Source organism: Dermochelys coriacea, chromosome 5 (assembly GCF_009764565.3).
Source record: "Dermochelys coriacea isolate rDerCor1 chromosome 5, rDerCor1.pri.v4, whole genome shotgun sequence".
Classification (NCBI taxonomy): domain Eukaryota; kingdom Metazoa; phylum Chordata; order Testudines; family Dermochelyidae; genus Dermochelys; species Dermochelys coriacea.
This window is the reverse complement of record NC_050072.1, coordinates 31,027,686-31,040,956: the sequence shown is the minus strand read 5'-3', so window position 1 is coordinate 31,040,956 and position 13,271 is coordinate 31,027,686. Positions and strand designations below refer to the sequence as shown.

General features: G+C 38.1%; 1 protein-coding gene across 5 annotated transcripts in view; it reads right to left on the bottom strand.

Moving 5' to 3' along the window:
* NNT (nicotinamide nucleotide transhydrogenase) overlaps positions 1 to 13,271 on the bottom strand; it is an 89,240-nt gene that overhangs the window by 8,973 nt on the left and 66,996 nt on the right. For all 5 annotated transcript variants that reach the window (XM_043514545.1, XM_038403010.2, XM_038403012.2 and 2 more), the window contains one exon: positions 2,221 to 2,339. In XM_043514545.1, the coding sequence (XP_043370480.1) occupies positions 2,221 to 2,339 (119 nt within the window). The remainder of the gene's footprint in view (positions 1 to 2,220; positions 2,340 to 13,271) is intronic.

Below are 13,271 nucleotides of genomic sequence, written 5' to 3'. Positions count from 1 at the left end.
GACTGCGGGAACTGTGGGATAGCTACCCACAGTGCAACGCTCTGGAAGTCGACAGTTGTCTCGGTACTGTGGACACACTCCACCGACTACATGCACTTAGAGCATTTGTGTGGGGGGACACACACTCGACTGTATAAAAACGCTTTTTACAAAACAGACTTCTATAAATTCAACCTAATTTTGTAGTGTAGACATACCCTTAGAGACTAACAAATTTATTAGAGCATAAGCTTTCATGAGCTACAGCTCACTTCATCGGATGCATACAGTGGAAAATATAGTGGGGAGACTTTATATACATAGAGAACATGAAACAATGGGTGTTACCATACAGACTGTAACAAGAGTGATCAGAAAAGGTGAGCTATTACCAGCAGGAGAGTGTGTGTGTGGGGGGGGTGTGGCGGGAGGACCTTTTGTAGTGATAATCAAGGTGGGCCATTTCCAGCAGTTGACAAGGACAGTAGGAGTGGAAATAAACAAGAGGAAATAGTTTTACTTTGTGTAATGACACATCCACTCCCAGTCTTTATTCAAGCCTAACTTAATTGTATCCAGTTTGCAAATTAATTCCAATTCAGCAGTCTCTCGTTGGAGTCTATTTTTGAAATATTTTTGTTGAAGAATTGCCACTTTTAGGTCTGTAATTGAGTGACCAAAGAGACTGAAAGAAAAGGAGTACTTGTGGCACCTTAGAGACTAACAAATTTATTAGAGTATAAGCTTTATTAGAGTATGAGCTACAGCTCACGAAAGCTTATGCTCTAATAAATTTGTTAGTCTCTAAGGTGCCACAAGTACTCCTTTTCTTTTTGCGAATACAGACTAACACGGCTGCTACTCTGAAACCAAAGAGACTGAAGTGTTCTCCAACTGTTTTTTGAATGTTATAATTCTTGACGTCTGATTTGTGTGCATTTATTCTTTTACGTAGAGACTGTCTGGTTTGGCCAATGTACATGGCAGAGGGGCATTGCTGGCACATGATGGCATATATCACATTGGTAGATGCTCAGGTGAACGAGCCTCTGATAGTGTGGCTGATGTGATTAGGCCCTATTATGGTGTCCCCTGAATAGATACATTGGCCAAACTGGACAGTATCTAGTACCATTATCTCCTGTTGACCAGCCACTACAGGGAGATGAGACATACCACATACCATTGGTTTCACAGCTATTAGGCCTTCACAGCAAAGTAATGTATAGATCAGAAATCCTGTACTGAATTTCACGTTCTGGAGAGGAGTGTTCTCTAGTGGTTAGAGATCTTTTTGCCGATTCCCAGCCGGTCTCCGTCTGTCCCTATCCCTTAGCATATCCCTTCCAGCCTGTTCCCTCTGCTCTTATGTTCCCCACACTATTTCTGTTCCCCACCCACCTGTATTCCTACCCATCCTAATCTGTTTCTGTTTCCCTCTATTCTTGTTCCTGTTCCTTCCCATCCTTAGCCTGTCTACATCTCCTCTCTGCTCCTTAATCCTCTACCTTTGAGTCAGCATGAGTCTTCCTTCTCGTCCATGCTCCCTCAGCATAAGCAGGGGAAGCAGTGAGAATATAGAAAGGGGCCGAGGGGGAACACTGCCCTCAGTTCTTGGTGCCATAGCCAACGGAAAGTCCTGCTCAATCCCTGCAGCCTTGAGTTGGAGCATGCTCAGTGCAGATGGAACTTTGCAGAATTTAATTGCCAGCCTCTAGCAAACCTTTACTGAACATGTGCCATGGCAATTTTCAGAGGCTTATTCCTTGGCCAAATTTGGGTGAACATTCATGAGGACAGTAAGAGGGACTTTCTGACTCCAAGGTAACCCCTCTGCCACATTTCAAGTCTCTGCTCCAGAACATGAAGGCATTAAAACTTGTTAATGAAGCATCTGTAAGGATGTTTTAATCCTTGGCAAAACACTTTTCTCTAACAAATGTTCACAACAGCTGAACTGGTTTTGCTGAAACTTTCCAAAAGATTCAGCCTGAACGGTTAAAAGTTGGTAAATTTATAAAGCATATAATAAGAGAGTCTTCTAATAGAAAGCATTAAGCAGAGCTGGAAATAATGCTTATCGGTGAAGTTGCCTATTGTTATAGATGTGTGCGGACGAACGAACACACACAGTATATTATATCTGCCTCTATTTTCATTTGAAAAATAAACAAAAAATAACCACTGCAAGTTTAATATACTAGCAAATAACATAGTTTTCAAGTTATCACTCTCTCTAACCTGGGAAGTCTTCATTGATCTCATCCATTTCCAGCACAATATCATATGGCACACCTGCTTCTGCCAGGAGCACATTCAGCTGACCAGGCATCCGACCAGCCACAGGGTGAATACCAAACCTAGCAACAAAACAAAAACAAACAAAAAAAGAACATACCCATTAGCAGATATAGCTTGTTTCACTTAATACTTTAAGGATGTGGCCAAGTGTGGGCTGGAATGCCAGTTCCTAAATGTGCTAATACCGAATACAGAATTACTAACAAAAAAATTAAATCTCCAAAGACAAAGCACATGTATTTTTCAGTATTTCCTGGGAGTTTGGGGAGACAGAGTAGGAGAGAAGGAGCTATAGAAGAGGAAGATATTTGAAATCACATAAAGCCACTAGATTAGGATTTTATATCTCAACCCTTCAGCCTCAAGGACCACAGATTAAATCCTTCAGAATAAAGCTGTGCCAAAACCAAATTCATGTGTTGGAAACCACAGGCAAGAAAAGCCCCTAAATTTGCCTCTTACCCCAAGGCAAGATGGCCATTTATAAGGTTAAAGAGCCACTGACGCATCCAGGACAAGAGAAAAAGTTTCCAATTCTGACAGATGTTAATTGGAAATTGAGTAGATTTTAACATTTATTTAATGGAACAAGCCCTTTTAGCATGCTGATCCACAAGGAAGCTGCCTCTAGAAACCTGCAGCAATGAGAATTACGGAGGCACTCCAGTGAATGGGAAGTGTCAGGAAATACATCACTGGTGAACAACATAGCAACAGTGAAGTAAAGTTTCCACAAGGTAATATTCTACTTCAATAGGGTGGGGTTTTAAAAACTATTTTAAAGATAATTGCCTTTTTCCTGCTCCCTTTTGGCTGACAAATCCTTCTGTCACCAGCCAAAGTGAAACGTATATGCCAAATGTTTGTGTGTACCTCCCAAACAATACTAGAAGAATTAAAAACATATGAATGGCATATTTGTCTTTGGCTCCCAAAACAAATGTTGGGAAGGCTTCTTAGGTTATCAAGAGATACAAATGCCACATATAGTTAGGGGTATGACCAGAATCAACAACTCTCCTATGAAAAATGGAAGCTGATGTGTGGTGTTCCACAACCAAAAGGTATCTCCCAACTTTCTCCAGAAAATCTTCAAGGCTAAGTTAGAGAGAATACTTTACTCAGTTAGTTACAAATAAAATATATCCTTTCAAGAATTCAGACTGGAACACAGAGTTTCCTTAAATTAAAGTTTGTCCCAATTATCTAGGACTTCAGCTGCTTCTGGATAAAATTATTTTAATTTCTGAAAGATGGGAACCATTGAATTTATCAGGGTAACAAGAGTAATTGCCATAAAATTACTCTCATGAAATGGAAGATTAAACTGGGGTGAGGGGAAGAAGGCTGTGTGCTCTACTTTATTTACTTCATTCAATGAACTCAAATGAGGCATTAGAAATCTGTTTTTAAGAAGTTGGCAGGTATCTCTTTGCATCTTTTCAAAGAACATGAAATCTCCTTAGAATAAAGAGAACACTCCATCTCATGGCATGTATTCCTCTAATCCCCAGACTTTGACATTATTAACAACTTTATTCCAATAAGAGGAAGGCAAGAGTAAAACATCATCTGTACTTTGCTGTAACTTTCAGACAAAATACGATACTATAAAAACATAAGACTGGTGACAAGTTAGATCTACTTTTGTTACAAATGAACTTTGTCAGGCAGAATTATGACCATTTCATCTGGTAGTCATTAAAAAAAATGCAAGTAATTAAGGTCTTTACAGTAGGAACAGAAGTCTGATCTCCTTAATGATTATTTAGTTTTTACTTGATCTTTTTTTTCTTAGAGTGCACATGTTGAGAGTTCTCCTTTTCTTCTCCACTCAATACTTTACCATATCAAAACTTTGACAAAAGGTACAAAGTTAGCATTGCAATTTTTTCTAGCTAAGAAAGCCTTACTTAAGAGTTCACCTCTTCCCTTGCCTCCAACAAATATTTAGGTGACACCAGAGGATACAGTTATAGGTATATAAAGTTTTCCAGTACCTTACATCTAGTAGTGCAGCAAAACTACAAATAACGCAGGCCAGAATATGATGTCTCTACCATATATCCTAATGACATTGCAGAGCAAGTTTAGGTAGCCAAAAGGTTATTCCGAAAATGGAATTTAACCAGGGCACCAGAGATAATATCCACTACCCTGGGTGAATAGTAGATGGAGTTTTAGCCATAGAATTTTTGGTGAAGGCAAATGGTCAGGACCTCTGTTTTTTTCATCTCATCTAAAATGACGGCACCTCCACAGAACAGTTCCTCCCTGCATCACTAAGACTACACAGAGGTTAATAGCACCTCCCTACTCCTACTTGATATTCCCCTGCTTATTAATTCAAAGATACTATGGAGAGATTTGTTTCTGTAAAACTGAAAAACTGTCTTAAATTATAAGGCTGCTTTTCATCCTTACATTTGAGCCCGATATAGAAGAGAGTCTCAAATATTTCCATTCTGAGGAGCATTAGCGTACAACAGATTTTCTCATGGTCATTTCCTTCCCCCATTACTAATCATAAGCCAACATGTTCTCCAAAGAAGCAACTGTGATCAGAACATGAAAGTAGTACTAGGACAAAATTTAGGAGATAGGTGCTAACTTGCTTTAATCTCATGGGTATGACCATTTAGCTGTGACTCCTCCCACTATTTTAACGCATTTCTTCTCAACAGGTACAGGTTACATTTATCAGACCCAAATCACTCATTGTCTGCAGCCCCAACTTCTCTAGTCTCTCCTCCAGGCCACTTTGCAGGTGGGTTATGTTGTCCTATACCTTTGATATCCTCCAGTTTTGGAGTCAGCAATTTTGATCATGGTTGAATTTACACAAAGAAATGACAAAAGAGATAATTAAGTGACTTCAGTTCCTGTACATCAAACCAAAGAATCAGAGGTGTGATAAGGGAGCTCTTAAAGAAATATAAAGGAGCTCCGCTTGAAGACTGATGATTGAGCAACTGAAATTTGCTAGGACAGGAGAATTGTGCAAGTTTCATCATTACGGTGGAATCAGTTCACATAAACACCACCAAAAGTCCACAAACTACAGTTTTTGAACCACTGATGTATCATCATCATCATCATCATGTTCCTATTATACCTCTGATGTTTAGGGCAGTGACGAAGCCCCTCCATTCCTGTCTGTTTCTGTCAAGAATTTCCCCAGCTGTGCCCCATGTTTTTCAGCTCAGCTTCCACAGCTCTTCACCATGTTGTTTTCGGGCGGCCTAATTTTCACTTGTCTTCAGGTGTCCATCTTATTGCTATTCTGGTGATGGAATAAGTTTCCATCGAAAGTATGTGATTGATCCATCTCCAACGCTTCCTGGCAATGCTCAGATCCCCTTGGCTGCACTGTGTCAATAGATCTTGGTTTGAGATTGCTCTGAGCCAAAAGATATGGAGGATTTTTCTAAGGCAGGTTTTGTGGAATGAAGACAATTTGGACGTGTCATACTTTCTCATTCCCCAGCATCCTGCACTATAAAGTAGTGTTGAAAGTATGCAGCTCTGATAAATCTTGAGTTTGGTTTTGGTTTTGTATGTTGATGATTTCCAGACTGTATTTAAGCTCCTGAAGATGTTCCTGGCTTTACTGATTTTCTTCTGGATGTCCTGGCTTGTTCCACCGTCCTGGTTGATGGTGCTGCTCAAGTATGTGAATGTTTCTACATTGGTGAGAACATAATCCTCTATCCGTACTGGTGATGGTGAGACAATATTAAGGGTCATGACATCTGTCTTATTGAGGATGATTTTCAGACCAATTTGCTGGCTGAATGCATTGAGTCAAGTTGTTTTTTCTTGTATATGGTGTTGGTTATGTGATAGGAGAGCGACATCATCTGCGAAGTCCAGGTCTTCAAGGGATGAGAAGAGTGTCCATTTAATGCCTCTTGGCATGTCTTCTGTTGTATGCCACATTACCCAGTCAATGGCAATGCTGAAGAGGATTACAGACATGACACACACCTGACGTACTCCTGTTTTGATTCAGAACTGAGCTCACTGTGATCAACGCTGCATGTAAAGTTGAAATAGAAGCTTTTGATGATGTTGATTATATGGAAATAAATTCCATATACTCGCAGAATGCGCCATAGGCTAGTCCTGTGAATGCTATCAAAAGCCTTTTCAAAGTCCATGAAATTTATGTAGAGTTGCTGTTGCCATTCTAAGCACTGTACTATTATGCTTCTTAGAGTGAAGATCTGGTCTGTGAATCCACACCCCTTCCGAAAACCAGCTTGCTCTTTTCTGAGAACACTATCAACTGCCTCTGATATACGCTGGACTATGATCTTACACAATATTTTGCTTGGCACAGATAAAAGTGTGATACCACGCCAGTTATTACAATCACTGATGTATAGTGATTAGTAATTGTAATGCTGTACAAATATAAAATTTAGAATGAGAATAATCTGGTCAACTACCAGTAGTAAGGTCAAGTTAAGGCAACTTGAATATCAGGTAATTTGAATTCCAAGTTCAAAACCAGACATACTGAATGATCACGCCACTAAGCACTATTAGATGCTGTGATAAGATGCAAGTATTGTTAAACTTTGGTTCAAGAGTGGAATGAAAGCCAGTTTTATACAAAAGCTGCACAGGAAGGAAAAAAATACATTATATTTAGCTGGCAAATATTTAGGATCCTGGTGCAGAGGAAAATACCTAGAATCAGATACAGGACAGCAAAACAAATAGGACAAAATATTAACAGCTTAAAGTTTCACATCAACCACTCAGTAATGTAAACCATGTGCAGCAGCACAGTTGCTTCCAAACTGCTCCCAAATGCAATGATTTTTAGTACATTAGAAGAACTCTTATTTTGAAACATATTAGAAAATCATCACTATTTTGGCAAGGAACAAAGATTTCCCAACAAAATTCTCTTTACTTTCTAATAAAATTATTTGAGCTTCTTTTTGATTAAAGATGGCTTATAAATAAAAAAAACAAAATATGCTTGAGGTTTTTATTAAATACTCCAACACAACCTTGTTTCCAGGGCTGATCCCCAAAACAACATATAAGCTGCCAAATGAATGAAGTTTCACCTTTCACTTTCCCTCAGCAGAGGCACGGGGAAGAAGAAAAAGAAGTGGCAAGAAATATTTTTGCTTGGTGGGAGGAGTTATGGTATGGATCTTCATCTGTCACAGGTTTTGACAAATACTGCCAGAAACCATACACTACACATTTGGGAGGTTTATGAACTGTTTATACAAAATCTATTTGACAGGAGACATTTAAATGACTCCCAAAGGGAGTTTGTTTCTGAGAGTCTTGCTGACCAAATATGACAGTGGCTTGACAGTACCCCTTGGAACAAATGCATGCAAAATTGTCAAACCAGATTTTTTTTTTATATATAAATAAAAGCAGCAGCACAAATGTGTGTGTGTGTGTGTGTGTACATAGACACTCACCATGATCATGTTGATAAAGATTTCATACAGGCAACGTTTACACAGATAGTGAAATTATCCCCTCATCTCAAAAAGGAAGATTCTCCTACCAGCCATTCAGGTGAGCATGGCAAGGCTGAGAAGAAGCAATACAGACTAAATTCCTCACAAACAAACATAGAAGAGATTACACTAGAAACACCAGAAAAAGAAGACACTTTAAAAATACCCCATCTAAACACTGTATAACCTTGCAGAATTATTTTTATAGTTACAGATTTGCACTCAATTTATCATAAATAGAGGGGATTTCAACCTCTTGTTTTCACCATCATCATATGCAATGGGTGTGACATGTCTTGTTCACTGCACATTACAACAGCAGTTCTTGAAAACAACAAGCTTTTTTAAGGGCATAAAATATTTGCCAAATGTATTCTCCCACAACAAGTTTTAAAATAAACCCATTTTTTTTCCTACTCATTCATTGCATTCTGGAAATATCTAAAAATACACAGCAGAGAAACTTTATGGAAGAAATGGAAAATTGAAAAGATGGAGAATTATTAATAACCTTTAATTGCTTAAGAAGTCTCTCTCTTTCAAGTGCCTCTAATATCAGTGCTGCAAGAACATCAGATTTTCTCAAAAAAAATTACAGGAAAATGTTTTTAAAATTTCTTATTTTTCAGTCAAACACTAAAAGACCTTCTATTATGCAAATGTTTGCATCTCCTCCTGCTGAACTTATACATGTCCGGCAAAATGTGTAGGCTACAACAAGTTCAGCCCAAAGAACTAAAATTCATGACCATGCTCTAGTTTATCGGAGGGGTTGGCTCAGTGCTGTCCTAAAACACAGGTTCTCTTTTTGGACCTCAAATAAGTCAGATGGTACAATTCTGGGCCCAATTTTCAAACTAAGTCTCTAGTTTCAGAGGCATAATCTTGTGCCCAAACTTTGTACCCATATGAGTTACCAGGGGAAAAAAAAAACAAAAACAAAAACATGAATACATTTTAGCAAAACTACATCAAAAAATAAAATAAAATGGGGAGCTGGTTTGAAATCCAGCCCTTTATATGGGTTTCTTTTAGAAAAAGCTAGTTTCTGTGGGCAAGTCAGAAGCATTTGGATTCATAAAAATTGATTGGTAGAATTGTGTACACATGCTGATGTCTTCTGTTCTTTGTCTATATATTCTCTACATATATGTAAAATTAAGCAGTGGGATGAGGGGGCACACTAGGCTGAAGAAGTCAAACCCACTTATAGAGATGGCCTAGCATTTACAGTACAATGCGCACCCAGTCTCACCAACTCAGTGACATGAATAAAGAGTTACTGTTTCAGACTCTCTGCCGACACAGGAAGACAGTACTGCATCTGTTACAATCAGCTCACATTTGGACTGTCTTCTTCACAGTCCTATTGGCTAGAAACTTTCCTTTTTAAAAAAATGAAAGTTTAGATTCTGTAAAATCTGAAAATGCCATGTGAGCCCTATAAATAAATCTAGACTGTCACATGTTAAGCATTCCCCTACAGTACACACCCCATCATGAAGAAACAAAGCTTTCCCAAACTACAAAACTAGACACTACCAGTGCTGATGCATTTAATCCCCCCTCCCGCCCACCAGCTGAACGGACTGTATGTCAGGAATCCTGGGATACCAGTTTTCTGCACTGATCAAATAGCTTTAATTATTTATGCAATTTTATCTGTGTCGAATTTAAACTCAGTTGCCTAGGATATTATTACAGATGCAGTAGTATTCTATTTTTAATGCTTACTGAGGACTGAAGAACTTCAGAGTGGGATTTACTATTTGCAGTTAATGTAGTCAATCTTTTTACTCAAAACAGATAAGAAAACAATACTATTTTCCTCAATCCTGAATAAGCTTATTTATATTTAACCCATTGCAGAAGTGGTTCAAGATCATTTCATTGTCATGTAACTCTGTGACGTTTGCACTAAAAGAATGCATTATGCATTAATGTTAAACACAACACACAGGAGTCAGTATTCAGCAATCTTCCTCCCAGAGCACTTCATCCATGTAAAAATAGGATTTCTGTAACTATGCCAAAAAGTTGATGAGACATAGGGTGCTCTAAGTAAGTTACATCTGCTTCGTGCCTATTTTAGCTTGCTCAACAAATTTTTTTAATTTCTGAACATTTGTAGAAGTTATACACACACAGGATAGCTTGCTCAACAGAGCCCAATTTCTCCCCTTTTAACTTTCTATGCCCTCTGTTCCAAACATGCAGCTTCTCTGTTCCCAGTACATACACATCTGCCAAGTCTCTTAAAAAACACACTCCAGTTTCATGGAGAGATAACATGAATGACAATTTAAAGTACAAAGGGCATGCAGATACTCTAGCACTTGTTTATTGCTCATGAGAATCTGAGTTACGCAAAACATAAGGCCTGATTGGAAAAGATTTTAAACTGTCCATTTTTACAAAACAGAGCTTTCAGTCAAGAAAACACTTCCCGTTTTTCTTTTAGGAAACTAAGACCTCCCCCTGCAACCTGGGGCGTGGGTCATTTGCCAGGATTTTCTGGTTATATCTCACCTAATCAATTCCTGGGCATTGCAAGGGTATCAGGCATTGATGCAACTTGTTCCCTTTTATTCTTTCCCTGTGACACATAACAGTATTACAGACCACACTGTGGTCTAATTTCTGTTGTTGGGTTTGATGTGCAGGCTCTGGTTGGTGTTTGTGGCCTGTGATATACAGGAGATCAGAGTACATGATCTGGGGTCCCTTCTGGTATTAAACTCTATGACTCTTTAAGGCAAGATTCATTTAATTTGAAAGAATAATTTAAGAATTCAAACCAATTAGTTTTATTTATTTAAATGTAAAGAAAAGTTAAAGATGGCATCCCTCCATATCCTCCAGAAACCCTTAGCATAATTAAAATGCAACACCTAGTATCCTACATGCAGCAGTACAATTTGACTACATCCCAACACCTGTAACCTAGGTAAATTTAAAAACTCAAGTCCACCTACCTTAAAATTTACCCTATTTTCAAATGCCTAGGAAAGAAGATAGGGACTTTGCCTTGTGTCCTGAGGTCATGAGACACTGGCACATAAGTCCTTCCAAGATATTAACCTATAAAAATTAGGCAAGACCAGTCATCTAGTGACTGAAGTTTGAGAAAAATATTCAGAAAGTAATCTAGATTTTCTCTCACAACTGCATGTTGCACTGATTATGGCAGCTACAAAGTAAAGAACCCACATGCCTGTGGCATTAGTCAATAGATTTAAAATTAAGTGTGTGCGCTTTCTTAGAATACTTCAGCACTTGCATGGAACTTCCTTAAACTACTGTAAGTGGTTACTATTGCATCTTGAGCAGAAATTTTAAATACATTCTACAAGAATGCCTATAAAGTCACACAACTGATATCATGGCCAAAATATAGTGAATCTAGAACATCTGTGGACGGTGTTCAATATGCTATGTATTTGAGCATTTCTTTATTTTAAACACACCATAAAATATACAAATTAAGAGATTAAAATTCTATGGATGGATGTTTAGGGCTTGCCTACACTGAATTTAATTCAGATTATGGTAGGGTATGAATTTAAAGTGGACTAGCTATTCCTGATTTACTCCCTATGTGGATGCTTTTGCTGTAGATTAAGAATGCCTTATTCTGAATTAGTTTGATCCATTTCTGAAGTTCATTAAGATAATTCAGAATCACGCCTTTACACGCATTGTAGTGAACCATTCAAGATATATGGTAAATGGAGAGCCTTCAATGACAGCTCTGTAGTACTGCAAAGGCAGTAACAGAAAATAAAATTGCTTGAAGACCAAGCGTCTTCCCTCTGGGAATGGATTCTGGGAACCTTCCAGTCTATGACACTTTCTGTAGCTCTATCAGTCGATAACAAGAAAGGAAAAGACAGCAGGAAGGTTGGGTAACATGCAGTTTTCTTACATGATTCTACTAATAGATATAATATGTGATCTGCTGCAAGAGCATTTCAAGTCAGTGGTGATGTTAGCAATGCATTTTAATAACTAAAGCAGACTTAAGTTTGCAAACCCCCTCCTGTATTTCTGAATTTAAGACTTAGTCATAAAATGTTATACATCATGTTACATAATCTATGCTCTTCACTGAGCGTGTTATGGCTACAGGCAAAGTTAAGGAAACTGTCTCTGAATCAATCATGAGCCATGAAGCAAAAAAAGACCATATGACAAATGCAATTTTTCTTGGCACAGCATGGGCATAATAAACTGATGACAATCTTATGTCCAGGCTGGCACTCAGCCACGGCGGATGTGTCTGTGTGTGTCACTGCATCTGGATGCTGCGCGTGCTTGGGTCCTGAGGCACTTCAGACCTACTGAAACCAGAGGGACAGCAGCTGCACTCAATGAACACTGTGGGAGCTCCACAAAGTGATGAAAGGCCTAAATTACCACAAACTGTAAATACAGATTTATTTCATTAAAATACTAGGTAACCACTGCAGCAATCTCTTCCTGAAACTGACTCATTTTAAATATAATCCAGTTACTTCACAAAGCTTCATTCATATTTCTCCCATACAAAGCTGACATACAAGGTGAAATCAATAATACTTTATATCATTATGAAAAAGGAAGCTAGCCCACACAGAAGCTATAAAAGGAAAAATCAAAGAAAGAACAGGATATTGTCATCATATTACCCAAAATGAGGTTCTTTTGTTACATGCCTAATGGGCCTTCAATATCTTTAATACAATTTGGCTATGCAACCAGCTTCCACTAGTGGTGAGAAAATAAGGAATGAAAAGAATTGCCATGGGAAAGAAAGATAGCAGGGGCCTCATGCAGCTTTCCTACATGCACATGAATCTGCTACACAGAAATGCATTATTTTGGGTGATTGCTAATGAACAAATTTTACTAACTGGTACTCTTATCCATCAAATTATATACTATAAACAGTGCCAGGTACTATCAATATCATTTCTATGAACGTGGAAAATATTGGAGAAGAAAAAAACCACACTAATTGCTAGAACATTGACTCCAAAGCAAAGTCATCATGTACTTAAAATAAACACACAGAAATTAGAGAATGAGTTTGGTTAACCAGCATCTGTCAGAGTATTTTTTTTTAATATGACAACTGAGACTTGACTAATTTTTAAGATATTAAATTACCATAATTAAAAAATAGTTTCCAAAACAATTAGCGGTGGAGACACGGCAGGTATTGAAAGCACTGGAAAGCTAAGTCTTATGAGGAAGGAAGGAGGAAAAGACTAAAGTTTCCATGTTTGTTAGCTTCATTGTGAATTACTTCCCCTTTCTGTAACATACTCTATTGGGGTAGATTCTATGGCGTTTAACACTTGTTTTGAGTTCCAACAGCCTTTACCTGTAGAGCTAGAGGAGTTGATGTAAATATGGATGTGAAAATATATAGTCCAACTTGCAACAGTAACTTCAGGAAAAAAAACAGCCTCCAAATTCTTATGACTAGAGCTACAATGGCAACAAAAGCCC